We start from the raw sequence: 19522 nt of genomic DNA on the forward strand, positions 1-19522 counted from the left end.
AGGATGTACGTTATTTTAATTTTTTTTATTTGGGTGATAAGATTATTTCGAAACTGCTGTTTAGGTTTCTTTTAGACATATTTCTAAAGAAAATGTAACTGAATGTATATTTGTTTTGAAAATATTATGAAATAAGTACTTATCGAATTAAATGGTCGAAAAAAGGTTTGCTTTTAGAGTAGTAAGGGATTATTATCGTCCATATAAAAACCAGTTCGCTATAATATTTGCATTCTATTTTCGAATTGATCGAGTCTGAATTTTTATATCGCATGCTCTGAAATAATTCGACTTTATATGGTTTTCTAGGAAATAAACATGAAAGCTATTCAAGTAGTTCGGTTGTTATGAGAATATCTCCGTAATGGAAATACTTGAATTGAAATTACGCTCACGCACTACTTCCGTTAATGGATCTTTCCTTTTCTACGTTCCGAATCCATTAAAATACCTACAATAACTAATATTACATTTTTGGATCGCGATAAAGAATCTTTAACATTTTTTTTAACTAATTATGTTATAATTATGTATAAATAAATTATTCTATTTCAAATAGAGAACTGAAAATAAAAGATTTTCTTTACTTGCGCAATAGTTGAGGATTTCAGCCATTTTGGACGCTTAGTTTCTTGACAATCGTAATAATGAATCGTTGTAAAGATTTTTCTAAAATTGTGAAAAAATTGAATATTTGTTTTTGAAAAGGTAATAAAATTCAAATGTGGCCATATCAGCTTGACGTTCGGCAACGTCAACAACTCAAAAACTCAATTTTTTACCATTTTATAATACGAGGTTAGTACGGGAAAATTATGGTTTTCAACGTTTATCAAAAACTACGAGGTCTGGTTATTGAATAACGAGACTGGTTACGAAAAAGGGTTTTAATGTAAAAATTATCCTACATTCGAATGTTCCCTCCAATATACTCCCTAATCGAAATAATGCTGGAAATCTTCTTTGGTGAGAGCCTTTAGGAGCTCTGCCGTTTCTTGCTTTACCGCTTCCAACAACTCAAATCGAGTCCTTTTCAAAACAGATTTTATCTTCGGAAACAAAAACAAGTCGCTTCTTCTTCTTCTTCTTTTAATGCATATCCATTAATGGATGTTCGCGACCACATTTTTCATGGCTTCTCTATCTCTAGCGGTATGGATCAATGTCTGAATATCTTGTATACCCGTCCACTGCCTCATGTTCCGCAACCATGACATCCTCTTCCGGTTAGTCCGGTCCAGTTAGACATTCTTCTGCACAACAAGTCGCACGGTACCAAATCTAGTGAGTACGGCGGAAGTTCGAGCACTGGAGTGCGCTTACTGGCCAAATACTACTACGAGATACAGATTTGTCCCCATTGGCACTCAGTCGGAGTTTTTTTTTTTCAAATTAATGAGAAATTTGAGATAAATAAGTTGCTCCTGTTTTACGTCACACATGGTTTTCGAAACGAGAAAAAAAAACACGTTCGTTTCAAACCGCTACTGTACATATACTTTAATATTGTCGGAAACGTGTTTTGGGATGTGCATAGACAAGATATGTAGATACCCAATGCACTACTCATTTTTTACCCCACCCGTCTAGGGCGCCCTCTAGGCGCGTAGTCTCGTTATTTAATAGCCAGACCTCGTAGTTTCTAAATTGTCATAGCAGCCGTGCAGTCGGTACAAAAGTTACAAAACAATATTGACAAAAAAGAAACACGACTTCCGGGTCCAAGCTAACCATCCAACTTTCAGTTCCAGTAACAACTTTTGGCAATAATTACATTATCGCGTTTGTAAACGAAAGTGTGACTGGAGATCCAGATTTATCGATCTGTTTTCTATCTCAAGTTTTCTGGATCTATCCGTATTTTACGGTTTCCATACATCTTGGTCTTCATCAGTATAAGATGTAATTGCAGCAGGATCGAGCAACAAAACCATATCGAAAACAATGACCATTACATTACCTTTAATTAATTAGCTTTTTTGTCTAACCATTGATTCATCTTTCAAATCTAGTAACAACTTTTGGAGATCAAATTCGCATCTGTTATAAGTCGATCTTTCATTTTGTTTTATTAATCAGTCAAAAATCTTGGAACAAATATACCTCATTTGTTAAAGGGATTGAAACGTATAATATCTTTAATGAGGGTTGCAAAGGGTGTAGAAAGGTCAACATCAACGGCTGTCCTATAAAGAAGGTACGTATATGTTATGTAGACCAAGTTTGTGGTCATATTCAACGCGGCCCAGTTCTCTGTATAAGATAATAATCATATTAGTGTCCTCCAGGATAGTGCAGCTACACTTACACCATAACGGAATACAAACTAATTCTGTAATGCTACAAGGTACTCGCAAAACAGGCATGACGCGAATATTTAATGGGAGAAGGGGACTGTAAACTAATTATCCAGACAACTAGAGCTAACGAGACCTCCACATTGTATTTGTTTGGCGTCCAGATCGTTCCTTGTACCTAACAGACTCATTTCTAATTTAAAATCGCTCCTATTGACCAGTAAACGTTTTCCAAAGTTGCTGCATTATCACTATAGGTAATTTTCAACATTTCTTCAATCCATTGCTTTTTATTTCATATTTTTTTTATTAGTATGGGTCAAACAGATAACACGCACTCATTTTCGTTTTAATTTTAAAGAAGAATAACCCACGAGTGTATTAAAGCGATAAATTACAATAATTTAATGTCAGAAAATGTATTCAAGCTTCCGGTGACGTAACATCTGTCTGTCACTTGCCATAATTGTACGATGTACTGGAAATTACAAGTTGTTATTTTGTGTATAAAATACATTCGATTAATTATCTTGATTAGAAACGTGGAAAAAATACATCTGTTTATGAAAGAACGTCGAAGTACTGAAAAAAATTCCAGACCGATGAACGTATAAAGACTAATTTTAGCATCGGTATCCTGTGAGGTCTGCAAACATATTGACAGGAAGAAAGTCGTTACAGTAATTCATTATTTTATTTTAGGTAAACAGTTTTGATTTGCATAAAGAAGGGGTAGGGTCTATGAATACTTTTTTTTATACCTTAACTACGTTTAGTATATCCTTCTTAATTACACACTATTTTTCAATTTTTTTTAACGGTATATTAGTTGCTAAAAAAAAATAAGTAAATTTAAATACCTGAATGACGCGCCAAATGTCACATGACTGAGTGTGACGTAGAAAGTAACATAAATAACGTAATTAAAACATAACCTTCAAAGCTATCATCTTCGCGACGAGATTTTAATGAGGTTCATGAAAACAAATGTGATAATGACTATAAGAGATTCTAATTAGTAGTGCTTACGTATCTTCTCTTATTCCACGTATTTCACCCGAAGTAAATAATTGATTATTAGTAAAGAACGTACCAACCATGAATGCATCTACTTTAGGTAGATTGTTGCTTCGATAAATCCTATTTCGGCCATCATTTCAATTAGAATAGTCTTTGAAAACCCAAATCGCACTAAAAAACCAATTACCTCCACTCACAACAACAGAATGACGTTTGACAGGCGACAGGCGGCGACGACGTTTTAGTATTTGCTTACTTTCTACGTCACAACCACAGTAACCAATAGATACATGTTTTCTGTCACGTGGTATTATTCAAATTATCATCATTTTATATTTGCGATTTATAACGATTAATACAGTGTGTCTACTTAAGCTGGAACCATATGGAAAACTTTTTTATTAGTAGTTTTATGAAAAAAAGTTATTCTTGATAAAAAGTTCAGCATGTTCCAAAAGTTGAAATGCAGCCATCAGATATCAATTTTTTAAAGCAGTATACGAGGTTTGTCACAAAATTTGATTCAGTAAAGTTTTTTTGAATCAAACTTATATCCAAATATGCAATTACAGCCATTTATTATGAAAATGCAGATTTTGTGATTATTTACTAATCATTCCGTATTAATTATTCTGGTTCGATACAATTTACCTCTATCACCTATTAAAAATATGATAACATTTCTATTTGTTACTGTTTTTGAATAACCTTACATTTTACATACGTATTGAATGGTCCTCGCAGATAAACCTGCTGTTTTAAGTAACCCCATAAAAAAAGTCAAGGGGAGTCAAATCAGCAGACCTACGAGGCCAAAAAATATCTGAATACCTGCGAATCAACTTCCCATTAAACATATTTTCAAGGAGTACTCTAACGTTTAATGTACTATGGATGGAAGCACCGTCTTGTTGGAACCAAACACCACATTTTTCTTAATTGTAAAAAATAAAAATACTTTACTCTTGCACAAAATTCAAATTTTTTGACAAACGTCGTATACTACTTTAAAAAATTGGGTAATTATACACTTTCGCGGTCACCTGGTTTTTTGGCTCTAGAAAATCGAAAAATGGATGCATTTTAATGATCTTGGTCTCAAAATGTTCCATTTTTCGGCGGATTTATAAAAAAATATACGAAAATTAAAAAAAATAAATATTTTTTACAGTTTCATGACTTTCTACATATAATCCTTCGTAACTGTTTCTGACATCGTGGAATCAAGTTCTTATATTTTTTGTCGCAATTTACATAAAAAAATGAATATTTTGAAAAAAAAAATTTCGAAAAAGTTAATTTTTTTGAATAATTGTGAGTTGTGGGATTTTGTTAATAATAAATTGAAATATATTGACAATGAGTTGCAACAATTGAGAATTTAATACATTTGAAGCACTTACAATATTCAGTGATACAAAACAACCTAACCTAACCTAACCTAACCAAAATTATAAAATTTATCTATTTTTCGATTTTTAATGGTCCAAAAACTATTAACATTGAAGAATATAGTACGAAACTATTCACGAAAATTGATTGTTTTTCATCGATTTCATTTCATTCTTTTTGGATTTTTTTTAAATTGTTTATTAATTTATGTAGAATACAAAAAAAAATAAGAACTTTATCTGATAATGAGATAATTTTTTGTAAAGGATTATTTTGCAAAACCGTTTTTTTTTACGATTTAAAACAGTAAAACTATGAGAAATTTTCATTCCAGCTATTTCTACTAATTTTTTTTATAAATCCGCCGTAAAATGGAACATTTTGAGACCAAGATCATTAAAATCCATCCATTTTTCGATTTTCTAGAGCCAAAAAAACCAGGTGACCGTGAAAGTGTATAATTACCAAAAATTGATATATTATGGTTGCGTTTTAACTTTTCGACCATGCAGAACTTTTTATCAAGAATAATTTGTTTCATAAAACCACTAATAAAAAAGTTTTCCACATGATTCCAACTTAAGTAGACACACTGTATAATACAATTCAATATAAATTCATAAATAAGAAGTGATATATAAATAATTGAACGTTAAATACCCAAATGATCGACCACTGCAAGGACGGTATTATTTCATAATAATTAGCTGAAAAATATGCTATTGAATAAAGTCGAGTGATAAATTGTGGTGAAAACGACTTTGGCTACAGCAGATTTTTTGATATAATCAATTTTCGGCAGCTTTGGTCAACAATTAGTTCAAAACGTATTTGTTGTTAGTTAACAGTATCATATTTATATTTACGTAGGCTTTAAGTAACTATAAATCCGAGTAATAAATTTTACGATTCCGATAGATTGTTTCATACATATGTAATCAGTAAAAATAACTTAAAAATTGGGAATGTGATGTATTTCGAATAAATTTAAAACACAGATAGGACTGTATTCTTTATACATTTTGACATACATGCTAATAGAAATATTTACTTTATATTTAATAGATAATTTCTACACTTTGATTGCGTAACACATCCATTATCTACGGAACAAAACAATTTTTTTTTGAAATATTACACCTATTGATCTATGAAATGCTTGGATACAATTTGATTTGTCGGAATTAGTTACTACTATTTTATGATTCTATTACAATATAACAAAAGTAATTTTTCATTTATAAACTATTTGCAAAGTGTGTCTTAATGTACGCTTGCTTAGTCAGTTCAAATATAACTTTACGAAACAGAATAAATACCAAGGACATTGTTGTTGAGGATAAGGTGGAAGAGAGATCCGTTGGATACAATTTGGTAGGATGAGAAGGAGGGTTTGCTAACTTTACTGGAGGAGGAAAAGCGGAGATTTAGAAGAAAACTAAAAGAGAGTTGGCAAGTAAAAAAGGCTCTTCTCGCTTCGTTTTTTTTTATCTTTTGGAACGGATGGGTACAACTACGGCGGCGTTATTCCTTATTTGGCTGGAGGACACGAGTACGATATCCGTGGTGCCTAGATTTGACTATGCCATTTTGTAAATCGACCCAAAATAAGCCGTAAATGAAGAATAAAATTTTTCCATATCTCGTTTCCAGCTTCGTTTTCGAGATATCGAGATATATCAACCTAACCTAACCTAACCTAACCTAACCTAACCTAACCTAACCTAACCTAACCTATCCTAACCTATCCTAACCTATCCTAACCTAACCTAACCTTCTCGTGGTGCACTTTGACTGCAAATAGTTGGATTGGCGTGTGGATTATTTTAGTTTTATTTTATAATTATTTTTTTTATCTTATGAAGGGCTCAACGTATCAGTGTAAATAATATAAAAATTAAATAAAAAATCTTTTGTTTATTAAATTACAAGATTCATATTGAATTTGAAGTGATGAAATATTCATTTGAATCGAAGTATTGAACGCCATCTGTTCAATAAAGGGAATTTCGAACTAACGTTTGATTATAACTCTAAATATCGATATCTCGAAAACGAAACGAGATATCAAACAATTTTATTCTTCATTTTCGATTTATTTCGGCCTAATTAAGCCAAATCGCGGCGCTACGGAAATCGTATTCTCCCCGGCTGGAGAACTGGTTCACCAGATTGCAGAGGCAGAAAACCTGCGACACCGACGAACGACGAAGAGTGTGTGGGGTGGGTGTTGGGGGCAGGGTTTTATCTGATGGATTTCGAAGAATTTCAAGGAAGTTAAGGTAGATTTCAGAGAGGTCATCGTACTGCTAGTAGCCGATGGGGCGGATATGAAGTTTCCTTTTGGGTTTTGAGCCGAGGGGCCGTATATTGTTGACCCAGGGAATGAGAAAGATTTCTTTGGCAGCTGAGTTATTTGATTCGATGGTACCAATCACATAGAGGGCTTGGAGGTTTGCTCTATATTCGATAATGTGGCGAATGTATGTATTCTCCGTTTAGAGTGTCCCCAAAGTCTCAGGTGGAAGTTTGGAGTTGATGTTTGCGCTCTTAATTCGGATGCGTAAAGACTATTTTGGGAATCGAAAGTTTCTCTTCATTTTCTGGACTAATCCGAAAATTGGTTCAGAAGATTTTGGGATTTAGTATTGAGGGAAGGCATGTTTTGGCCGGAATCGCCGAATTAGCGTGTTTTTGTTGATTCTAAATCGGGTAGACGCGTTAATATTTCCTCGCAATTTTCTACAGATTTGGTTCTTATCAATTATCGATTGTTTTTAAAATTGAAAGGACACTTATGTAGTGACAAATTTTCTTCGTAGTCCTACTTAGTTCACGATCTTTATCACGAGATTGACGAGATGCTAAAACATCGATTGGAAAAAATGTGGAAACCTCAATGGTACTAAAATAAAAATATTTTTGCCAGTTTTTCATTGGGGCCAGGAACGAATCAAAAGGGATCAGCAATAAAATGAAACATTTGAGTGCCACTCGAAAATTTTCTAGTATTTATTATTAAGATTTTGAATTAGATTGAATCTTAATTAACATATTTTGCTTTAATTCATACCAATTATACTGAATAGAAATTGTTATAAATAGACAAATTACATACCGTGTATTTAACCAAATGAAAGACTCATTTTATTAGTTGTTGATACCAAATACGGCTACCATTCTTACGTAATGACTCACACTTTTTAATCGTAAATTATCGTTAACGCCAATAGGCGTATAATACTACGAGGCGTGTTGCAAAACTTCCTCGAATCGATATATAACCTACAAATGAATATTAATTAATAAAATCTGTATAAATTTGAATTATTTTGATTTGTTTCGATAATAGGAATTATTTTTATAACGTGTACTAGTGAACAAGAGTTTGTTGAATGATTTGAAATTTTATGACGTCATTTTATCACCATTTTTAATTATTATTTCTGTTCATAATATTTTTATCTATTATTATAATTTCAACTGTTGCGATTGAAAATAACTATTATTTCAATAATTTTTAAAACCCAAGTGTACTAAGATTTACGCAAAAAATATTCAATTTTTCAGTACATTTTAAATACAGGGGTTTTAGACAAACTTGTTTCACAAAATTTTTTTATATGATTAAAAATAGGTTAATTATCTAAAAATCATCTTCCACCCCCTATCGACTTGGTGTTGTGGGGGGTAATAAAGAAAAGTGTACTGAAAACAGAAAAAATTATTCCAGCCGTCGGTCAAAGCTGTTAAAAAAAATAGAGAGGGCTAAAGAATCAAAATTTGACATTTTCGGAATTACGTGTATTAACAAATTTCATTTGAAAATATATAAACAGAAATTCAGGTAAAGAGTGAAAATAATTTGTGAAAAATATATGAAATATATTCAGTGGAATTATGAACAATTGTTAATTGACGTAACCATAAGTAATTATTATTTTATCATGGAAAAATACATATGGAAAAATTGAAAATTCAATAACTATTTTTTTATGGTAAAATCGGGTGAAAAAAGTATCAAGGGTTGTGGCGAGGGGGTGTTAAAAGAGCAGGGAAATATGTCGTATAAATAGTGTTCTTGAGTAGAACCTAACCTAACTTAACTTAAAAACAATGACCCCCTACAACCCCAAATAGGAGATGGGGGATGATTTTTATATAATTACCAAAAATAGTAGAAATTTTTATTCGAATCCTGATGGGATTTGATCTTCCAAACATGGAAGATATTTTAAATTTGAATAAAGTGTAGAAAAATATCATTTTTCTCAAACCGATATTATTTCGAGATGACGTAGGCGTGTATTTACTTTTAAGCAGAACAAAAGTCACGTTGCAGCTTCGTCTCGACAGATTACAAGCGACGAGACGTTGTAAACAAGATTGATGTTTAAACATCCATGGACAGTAAGCTATTTAAATGACGTCGATATGTTATTTTAAGTCACAACCACGACTGCTGTTCAAATTTTTCGATATACTTAACCTCGTTTAAAACGTTTAACTAACGTGTAAAAATTTATATTGAGATACTGTCAAATATTTACTGAACCGAATTCTCAGGACGAAAAACTAGTTAGTGTAATAATTGGAAGTTAAATTGAATTAACCCGTCGAAAGTAGACGTGATGCATTTAGATAGATCGTTACATTGCACAACATACAGAGTGGATTGTTAATGTGACAATTGTCGTTGTTGATTAAATGATTTAAAAAAATTATCGACAAAATTATTAGACAACTGCATGGTTCTTAACTAGAAAATATGCCGATATTTGTAGCAATATGCCACAGTATAACTGCGTCACGTTTTTTATATGCAACATCCTGTTTATTTCCTCATATTTTGATTTATCCTATAATTTGACTTTCTTTAATATGACAGGACTTTAAAACCATTATATTAGTTTCTATTATTATTATTATTATTGATATTCATAGTTGAACACACACCGGTTACCACTACCTCAACAATTACAATTACTATTGTTATTATTATGATTATATATAGGTAAGTACAATGGCTCGTGAGCTCGCTGCGTCGTGCGTTTTGACATAATATTGTCATCATCAACATAATTATTGTCATCTGAGTCGAATATAAACATTAACCTTGTATGATCAGTGAGAAAAATGTTTTTTCGATATCAAAAAGCAGCTGGTACTTCCTCAATATCATTTTTCATTGTATTCAATAACATTTTTTTATGTAAGAATCTAGTCAGGTCGGCAGCCTTTATTCCATGCTCTAAGCTCTTCAAGTTTTTGGTCAACTCTGGATCATCATCCTCAGAGTATCCTTTGGAGTCGAGCTCCAAACGTGCGAGCAGTATTCCAAAGATGAACGAATCCAGGTCTTGTAGAAAATTAGAAGCTGTTGCACACTTTTTGGTGTTTAAGAGGGCTCCAAGGTTTTGTGAAGTTGCCTTAACTAATTCGGCTTCCAATCTCGACACCCAACAAGCGAATTTGCGATGTTGGTCATATTTTATGTTCAGAAAAAGCATTTTTTTATGTAAGAATTTAGTTGGGTCGGCGATTTTTATTCCATGCTCTAAGTTCTTCAAGTTTTTGGTCAACTCTGGATCATCTATAAGTCCAATTGCTCTTTTCTGTATTGAATCGAGCATCCTCAGAGTATCCTTGGGAGCCGAGCTCCAAATGTGCGAGCAATACTCCAAAGATAAACGAATCCAGGTCTTGTAGAAAATTAGAAGCTGTTGCACACTTTTTGGTGTTTAAGAGGGCTCCAAGGTTTTGTGAAGTTGCCTTAACTAATTCGGCTTCCAATCTCGACACCCAACAAGCGAATTTGCGATGTTGGTCATATTTTATGTTCAGAAAAAGCATTTTTTTATGTAAGAATTTAGTTGGGTCGGCGATTTTTATTCCATGCTCTAAGTTCTTCAAGTTTTTGGTCAACTCTGGATCATCTATAAGTCCAATTGCTCTTTTCTGTATTGAATCGAGCATCCTCAGAGTATCCTTGGGAGCCGAGCTCCAAATGTGCGAGCAATACTCCAAAGATAAACGAATCCAGGTCTTGTAGAAAATTAGAAGCTGTTGCACACTTTTTGGTGTTTAAGAGGGCTCCAAGGTTTTGTGAAGTTGCCTTAACTAATTCGGCTTCCAATCTCGACACCCAACAAGCGAATTTGCGATGTTGGTCATATTTTATGTTCAGAAAAAGCATTTTTTTATGTAAGAATTTAGTTGGGTCGGCGATTTTTATTCCATGCTCTAAGTTCTTCAAGTTTTTGGTCAACTCTGGATCATCTATAAGTCCAATTGCTCTTTTCTGTATTGAATCGAGCATCCTCAGAGTATCCTTGGGAGCCGAGCTCCAAATGTGCGAGCAATACTCCAAAGATAAACGAATCCAGGTCTTGTAGAAAATTAGAAGCTGTTGCACACTTTTTGGTGTTTAAGAGGGCTCCAAGGTTTTGTGAAGTTGCCTTAACTAATTCGGCTTCCAATCTCAACACCCAACAAGCGAATTTGCGATGTTGGTCATATTTTATGTTCAGAAAAAGCATTTTTTTATGTAAGAATTTAGTTGGGTCGGCGATTTTTATTCCATGCTCTAAGTTCTTCAAGTTTTTGGTCAACTCTGGATCATCTATAAGTCCAATTGCTCTTTTCTGTATTGAATCGAGCATCCTCAGAGTATCCTTGGGAGCCGAGCTCCAAATGTGCGAGCAATACTCCAAAGATAAACGAATCTAGGTCTTGTAGAAAATTAGAAGCTGTTGCGGAATATGTAGCTTTTTGGTGTTTAAGAGGGCTCCAAGGTTTTGTGAAGTTGCCTTAATTAATTCGGCTTCCAATCTCAACACCCAACAAGCGAATTTGCGATGTTGGTCATATTTTATGCCCAGAAAAAGCATTTTTTTATGTAAGAATTTAGTCGGGTCGGCGACCTTTATTCCATGCTCTAAGTTCTTCAAGTTTTTGGTCAAATCTGGATCATCTATAAGTCCAATTGCTCTTTTCTGTATTGACTCGAGCATCCATCCATACATTTTGAGCAATAACCTTATTAGTTTCCAATCGTTTCCACGTTTTTTTTTTAGTTTTGTTTGTTTCGCAATCTCGCGACAAAATTTTTATTTAAATATTGAGCTCATTAAACACCCCAAAGCTTTTTCAAACGTAGTCCACTTCCTTATAATGAATTTATTTATAAATATACTGACTCTTCCTTCGTTATTCATCTTTGAATCCGTTTGCCTAATTCGTAAGATCACTTCTCCAATTTCAGAAAGATCGTTGCACTATCCACTCAGAATAGTTAACGGCTCAATATTTTACAATGCCAAAAAATGCACAATCACTTGCCAATTGAAATCAAATCTTTATCATCTTTTTCCACAATTCCGCAATAATTTGAGGGCATTTTTACTGGAAAGTACCTTCTACTCTGTAAACTACTTCTAATAATAATATTCAATTCCGGACATGCAGCATACAGGTTTAATTTTTGTTATGGACTTATATACTAAATATTATTTATTATAATTACTTATAATTTTGTTACTCATTGTGGTTTTCTTCTGTATATTTTTATTTTATTTGTATCTTTATTTAGTTAGTTGTTTTTTAGTTTTTACAAACTTTTGTCTTCAGATTGTAACAATTTTTTGACAAACAAGCATTTCTTTTTCTATTCTATCTATAACCCTATTTTAATTATTAAGCTTTTTAGCCACCTATTAATCAAAATAAGCACTATAATTCCAGATTTTTGTTATGCAAGCGCGAGGCTAGATGCTTCGACAGGCGTTAATAATGTAGCAGACTGATATTTCATTATAATTGATATTTTAGTTTGGATATGAACAGTATCCTGCTTGTACTATAACCAGAATAATGCAAATGTATTGAAAGTTGGAAAAATTCATTTATTTTTAAAATACGATATTTATTATAATAACCGATTTAGAATGACCATATGGTCATTTAGTATATCAAGGTGTAACCGTCGCGTTCAGTTGGCGGATAAAATTAGTTCATGGACATTCGCCGAACTGAATTAAAAAAAATTTCTTTCGGTCTCCTAATTTGGTAAACTTTGATTAGCCGTTCAACACCCTCAGCCTTACTAAACTTGTAATTTTCTCTTTAAGCTGCATTTCCAGTTTATACTTCAACATCTACAGGGTGATTCATATGTAGTGGCAAAGTTAAAGACAAAAAATTGTAGTTCTGTGTAATAATCAATAGGTTATTGAGTCTATTTGAATTTCAGTCGCCATCTCGCAGCTTCGATATTACTTTTTATGTACGGGATTACATAAAATTAATCGATTATACTAAAATATTCACATTCTATATTCGCAACGAATAGACAAAATTGAAAAAAAATAATAAATGTACGTATTGATTTACTAGGATAGAAAGGATCTTATCATATGGAATACTTAGCTCAGTTTCTCACAGAAATGATTTCGTTCAGAATACTCAGTTACTGATCGAGTTAATCTGATCATGATTGCCGAAAAGCCCTTGTATATATATGCTCGAAATAGAATTTACTCCACGTTATGTCGGCAGTAATTTATAATTACGCTTCAACCTTAAACCTATCCCAAATCGCTTTTTGTTGAACAGATTCAATGATATTCTAATTGAAAAAATGACATTGAAGTAACCCTAATCAATTGAGCAATCTAACGAATTGTCTAAATAATTTGATTTAAAAATGGTTGCCGTGGGGTAAACAAATGCTTTCGTCGTAAGTTTCCGAGTAGTTTGTGAGGTTATTTGTTGGAGTTGAACCTTATTATTTTCAGTTTTATTGGTAATGGTTTCTTAAAGAGTAGCTACTTGGAGAAGTACCAAATTGTCTTCGTAAAACTTGCTTTGATGGTGTTTTCTCGGCTTTGCAGAGTTGTGCTTAGTGTAGGTAAGCGGTAAGTTTAGTCTGAAAGCAAGTATATTGGAAACTGGTGAAAAATGAGCAGGATTCTGATTAAACCTCTTTTCATCTAATGAAAAGTGGTTAATTCCATGTAAAGCTTTCCGCTGTATTCATTTGATCACTGAAACAGATCTAAAAAGTCTATGAAGTAGCATAAAACTGAAAAATATTTCAAACAACCGAAAAACTAAAACGAGAAAGTTGATTGTTTACCCCACGGCCGACATTTTGACGTAGGTCAGCTGTTTTCTTAGATTGTCTAATAGAAACATTGAAACTGTGAACAAATGTAATTTAATCTTTAGATTTAGACTTATAATGATATAATTTTAAAATAGATTAGACCAATAGCTTTAACATAACCAATCTAACAATGCTTTTAATCTTTGCATGTCGTACGAATGCGAAACGCTGTCTGGAGGCAATAAGTCTACTTCAACAACCAGGTTGGTAATTATTAATTTGATTTTGGGCATGTATCCATATTATTGTAAAAAATTAAAATATATCTAGTAAATTTGATAATAAAAACGAATAGAATTAATTTGATCCAATAAAAATAAGATTTTTCTTCGGTAAAGGGAAGAAAAATATATAACCATCTTATGAATAGTGGACGGAAGCTGTAAGTTCTTATAAACGTACAATACATTGCAGAGAATCATTTAACTGATTCACCCTATATCACCTCCATTTATCAGCTTTATAGAGAGTCCCAGTTTCGTTAAGAAACCACCAAAAAAAACTAACGACAGAGGCATAGTTGAAAAATTGACCATCATGCTCGATGTCTGCGCTTAACTTTCCTCAAACTCAACCAATTCACTCATCTGAGTGTTCTTAGACCAAAACGGACAATTTACCTCAATTATAACTCGAGATATGAAAAAAAACATCTGGAATGAACGAAAAAAGTCTTGTATAACTGAAGGAGGGTATAAATTGAGTGACTGATGACAAATTTAGGCATAAAAATGGTGTTGTCAAAAAAAATGAAGAAAATCGGCTAAAGCGCTAGATTTTTATGAATTTTTTCAATATATAGATAATAAGAAGACAATTTTTCCAACCGAATAAGCCTTTAACCTAAATCAGAACATTTTTTCTTTCAATTGAACCATATAATTCAACAGTACAAAAATAACGGTGATCATTTTGGTTTTTCGTTTCTATCAAATTGCTGGTCATAATTTGCGCACCATATTTGGAGGTTACCGTCTTAATCTGCATCTTATAGAAATTAAAATATCTTTGACACAAAATGTGTTATAAGCCTTCTAAATTTTTTAACCCAAATATATCAAAACGTGTTTGCATTATGTAGGCAACATCTTCTAGTTGACATCGGAATTATTAAGTAAGAAACAGAATTAATTAGATACGATGTCATTAAGTATGATAAAATCCATGATAAATATTTATATCTTCAATATTTTCACATCTTGACGTGACTTCTTAAGTAATTAACCGAATATTATCATGTAATTTTGTAAATCTGCGTAAATTAATGTCCTACCAAATCAATTTCATGAAGATGTTAATTTTAATAACATAAATAATCTCTGTATCACCAGACTCTAAAAACTTTGGTTTATGGGGCTGTAATTGGAAAAAAATTAGTAGCAGAAATTCATTATTGTACAAATTCAAAGACTCATATTTTGATCTTTTAACTTAACATTTAAACGCACGTTGTAAATTCTACTACACTAATTTCTTTACCAAACTTCACTAAACGAACTAATTTATATTTTAAATGCACTATATACAACTAATTTATATTAAATACCCGCTATTCAAGCTGTCATTTATCGCACTAACTATTTTACCTACTCCAAACTTTATAGTCGTCGGATATTTATAGACTAAAGCTCCTGGAAGATTAGATTTTGAGGAAATCGATACGTTTGCCAAATTAACGGAGACGAATAATTCATATGTTGGGATACCGATTACTGAGACCTACTTTCTGTGCTTAGCGAAGACTTCTACATATATTTACATTTCGATGTAGTTTATCGCGCTGGGGCGTCATCTCGAATTGGATTAGATCTATTGGATTTAGGTCCGGACTATATGCTGGCCACTCCATAATTTGAAAACCGACTTCTGCAATGTAATCTTGCAGGATTCTGGCAGTGTGTGGCCTGGCAACGACGTGAAGTACAACATGAATTGCTAAAATCTTCTCGATGTATCTATCAGCCGTTAAACTTCTTTTTCCGTCAACACGATCGCCCCTACGAATGAGGGGTCGGTTCGTGCTCCTATAGAAATTGCAGATCATGCAGGAACCATCTCCATAAGTACTCCGCTCTTCAAAGCAGCATTTTGCAAATCGCTCTCTTGGTCTTCGGGCACTTTTTCGGTCGCTACCATGGAGGCATATTCTGGTTTCATCTGAGAACAGAACAGATCTTCATTGTTCCAACGTCCAATTCAGATGATCTTATACAAATGCAGGCGGTTTTGCCGTTGAGCTGGTGTCAGTTTTGAACCAATCAATAATTTGTAAAAAAAAATAGTTAAAGTCAAAAGCCGATTTCTATGCACACTTTCTGATCTTGTCCAGATACTAGTGATCTCAGATTGGATTATATATACATCGAAATATAATTTTATTTCTGTGTTATTAGTGAAATAAATAAAAACATCATTTCAAATGCGAAAAAGTATTTAGAAAGTTATTTATGGTGGTGGAATTAACATAGATATGTTTATGATATTTGATGATTTGTGAAACACTAAAATTTTTATTAAGACTATTAAAATATAGTGAATACAAATAAAAGTTTTACTCAATACTGAATTCCTCATAAACATGTTTGGTAAATAATATTATTTCGTTTATTCTATACGTAGAATTCCTTCCCTCGAAATTATTTCATTTCATACTAAAATAATATGGATACATTTTTTAACAATTTATTATGAAGTAATCTCAACATTACTGACACATTTAAAGCAAATTTTTTATTTAATATGAAATGTATCGAATATAAATTCCATCAAATTTACCTAAACAATAAAAGTAGCATTCTGTCCTTGTCTTTGTAAAGAAAGTACACGTGGTATTAGCGTTAACAGAAGGGTATCACGTGCACTTAAACTTTGGATAACGTTGAAAATCACAACTTTTTTTTCAAATGCTGGTCTCATTCTGCCTTTGTGTAAGCGCTTTAGTGAGAACCGAGAGATTACTGAAAATGACCAGCGCCCAGTCCGCCCTGTGACTGTTTCAACTCCGGAATCAGTAACCAAAATCAACCAAATTGATTGATGATTGCCGAGGCTGTGAAAGCCGATAAAGAAAAATTTATTCGAGGAATTACACATGACAAAAGTCTGTGCGAAGTAGGTGCCAAAAAATTTGAATCCAGACCAAAAGTTCTAGTGTCAATGGATCTGCTCAGATTTCCTTGAAAGGTTAGAAAAAAGATCTGGTTTGAAAGGAACCCGATTTGAGTCGATGGAAGCGGTGAAGCAAAAAACGACAGAGTTCCTAAAGGCACTCACCAAAGAAGACTTTCAGCATTATTTCGATCAATGGAAAAAACGCTTGGAAAGGTGTGTGGCGTAACCAGTCTGGTTATTCAATAACCAGACCTCGTAGTTTTTGATAAACATTGAAACCCATAATTTTCTTTTTAAATTTTAAAACGAATAACACTTTTTGGTGACAACGTTGCCAACAGTAAACAAAAATGGATGAACGTTGAATGATGATGAAACTGTTAATTTTTATTACTAAGAAAGAGGAAATCCTGTCGATTCTTATTACCTAAATAGTTAATTTGCGTTGCCCTCGTTTTAGCTATCGACGCTCTGCAGAATTTATTAATCTCCTGAATCTCTAACTTGAAACCAAGGTTATTCCTCTAGGTCAAATCCAAGTATTTTCCACTCATAAATGTTTGACAGTTACATAGTTATGTATCAGTTTCTTTCTCTATACCAAAGAACTACTAATCCGGATTGAGATAACTTCTGGTGTTGTAAAATCCACTACAGTGTGGGAACTAGTGACAGCGAAACAGTTACCCAGTGGTGTACCTAGCTTACCATCAAACAATAAGTAAGATTTCGGACGAAAAACAAAGCTAGATAACCGATAAGCTAGATATTAGGAAAGTTAGTCGTTTCTAATGAAGATATTGCTGAAAGGATCAGCATTAAACTAGCCTTTGGTTTGAACCATCATCAATGATAATGGAAAGTAGTATAGCACACACACCAGCCATGATGTATGACAGCATTTTGAAAAGAAGAAGTTTGAAGAGTATCCCATGATCTTAGGGTCACCATAAGGGATCTGTGAAGATAGCATTTTAGAGATAAAAGGTTTTTAAGTTCCAAAACATACTAGAACTCAGTGAAAAATGGTGTACATGCCATTCGATCGGTTACGTTTGTCGTTCAATAGTCACTACCTGTTCAACTTTTTACGTAAGAAGAAGATGAGAGTGGAAGGCACATGTCAACAAAATGGCGGGATGGTCGGCTGGCGAAACAAGCATTCAAGGAGAAGCCAACTACCAGAAAATCAGCAGGTAGACCTCCAAACAAATAAGGTGAATCATGGACATCGACATCCCAAGATAGAGACTCAATTGATCGACTGTATTATTGAAATTAATTACTGTCTTGTTAAAAATTCTAACGGGAAAATAGAATTCTTATTATTGTATCTATTTAAATTACTTTCAAAGATTCAGTTTTTTTTTGGAAACTCTTCAAATTATTCCTGCCCACAAGTTTTCAATATATACATTTAAAAAAATTATAAATTGCATCCGGTTCTTATGACAAATATGATGAATATGCACGATGACTAATTTTGAAAAACTGATTTACGACGTTGAAAAGTAGCTTATATTTAGAAAAATATATATCTGCAAAAATATAAAGACATTTCGATTTATATTATCTTATATTACAAGTTAAAACATGATTCTTTTACCAATATACAGATTGGAATATCCACACGGACCAATAAGGTGCTTCATTTAATATTTTCGAAAACTGCAATCTTTTAATTTATTTTCTGGAAAATAAATTGGAAATTAAACATAGTAATAGCACTATATTGAATTTCTTACATTTCACTATTTTTTCTCGAAGAATGATTATTTTCGTCTCTGTTATTTACAAGTCTGGATTTTAAGCCAAGTAAAATTATTTTCTTCGATTGTTTGCCAAAGTATTTTGTGACTTAAATCTAGCATAACAAAATTATTATAAAAATCGAATGATCAAATTCCATAGACGTGAAGTAATTAAATTTTTCAAAAAATGCCGTTGTAGCCATTTAAACTGAATTAATCCACCAATTTCCTACAAGTATCATCCATTTGAATTTAAGTAACTAACATATTAAGAATAAGTTGGAATTTCCGGAACCGTTAGTGATATTCAAACTGAATACACTGTTTAAACCACCACTACACCAACACTCACAATTACACTGTCTGACGCGAGTTTCGATAACCAAGTTATCGTCTTCAGATACTGAAGGTAAACTAAAACGTTTCATACTAAATTTTCTCACAAATAAACTTTCCTCCGCGAATATTAATTCCGGCAGGAAAACCTCCTTGGTGGAAACTGAAGGTTCCGATCTAAATACGAGTAAAGAACGATTTTAACTAGAATTAATTGATAGCAAAGAAAAAGCCAAAAATGTCCTGCTTTGAAGTAATCGTTGCCTTAAAATGGGGAATATTTTCTTGTAAATTTTATTCACGAGGGCCGTTTTCTTTTCAACCTCACATAAAAGACAAGTTCATATAGAACAGTAATTTTGTTACCAAAAGACTTTTCGACATAATCAACGAAGAGATTGAGACAGTTGTCATATCTGTGGACAAGCTTTTCAATACCCTCTGTAGCC

At 32.7% G+C, this 19522-nt stretch overlaps 1 protein-coding gene across 2 annotated transcripts in view; it reads left to right on the top strand.

Annotated features, from left to right (window-relative positions):
* LOC130896890 (heat shock protein beta-1) overlaps positions 1-19522 on the top strand; it is a 44119-nt gene that overhangs the window by 18232 nt on the left and 6365 nt on the right. The window contains exon 2 of one of the 2 annotated variants that reach the window (XM_057805258.1): positions 14025-14078. The exons of the other annotated variant lie outside the window; for it this stretch is intronic. Coding sequence (XP_057661241.1) covers positions 14025-14078 — 54 coding nt within the window. The remainder of the gene's footprint in view (positions 1-14024; positions 14079-19522) is intronic. 2 annotated transcript variants of the gene reach the window in all.

This window comes from Diorhabda carinulata, chromosome 7 (assembly GCF_026250575.1).
Source record: "Diorhabda carinulata isolate Delta chromosome 7, icDioCari1.1, whole genome shotgun sequence".
Taxonomy (NCBI): domain Eukaryota; kingdom Metazoa; phylum Arthropoda; class Insecta; order Coleoptera; family Chrysomelidae; genus Diorhabda; species Diorhabda carinulata.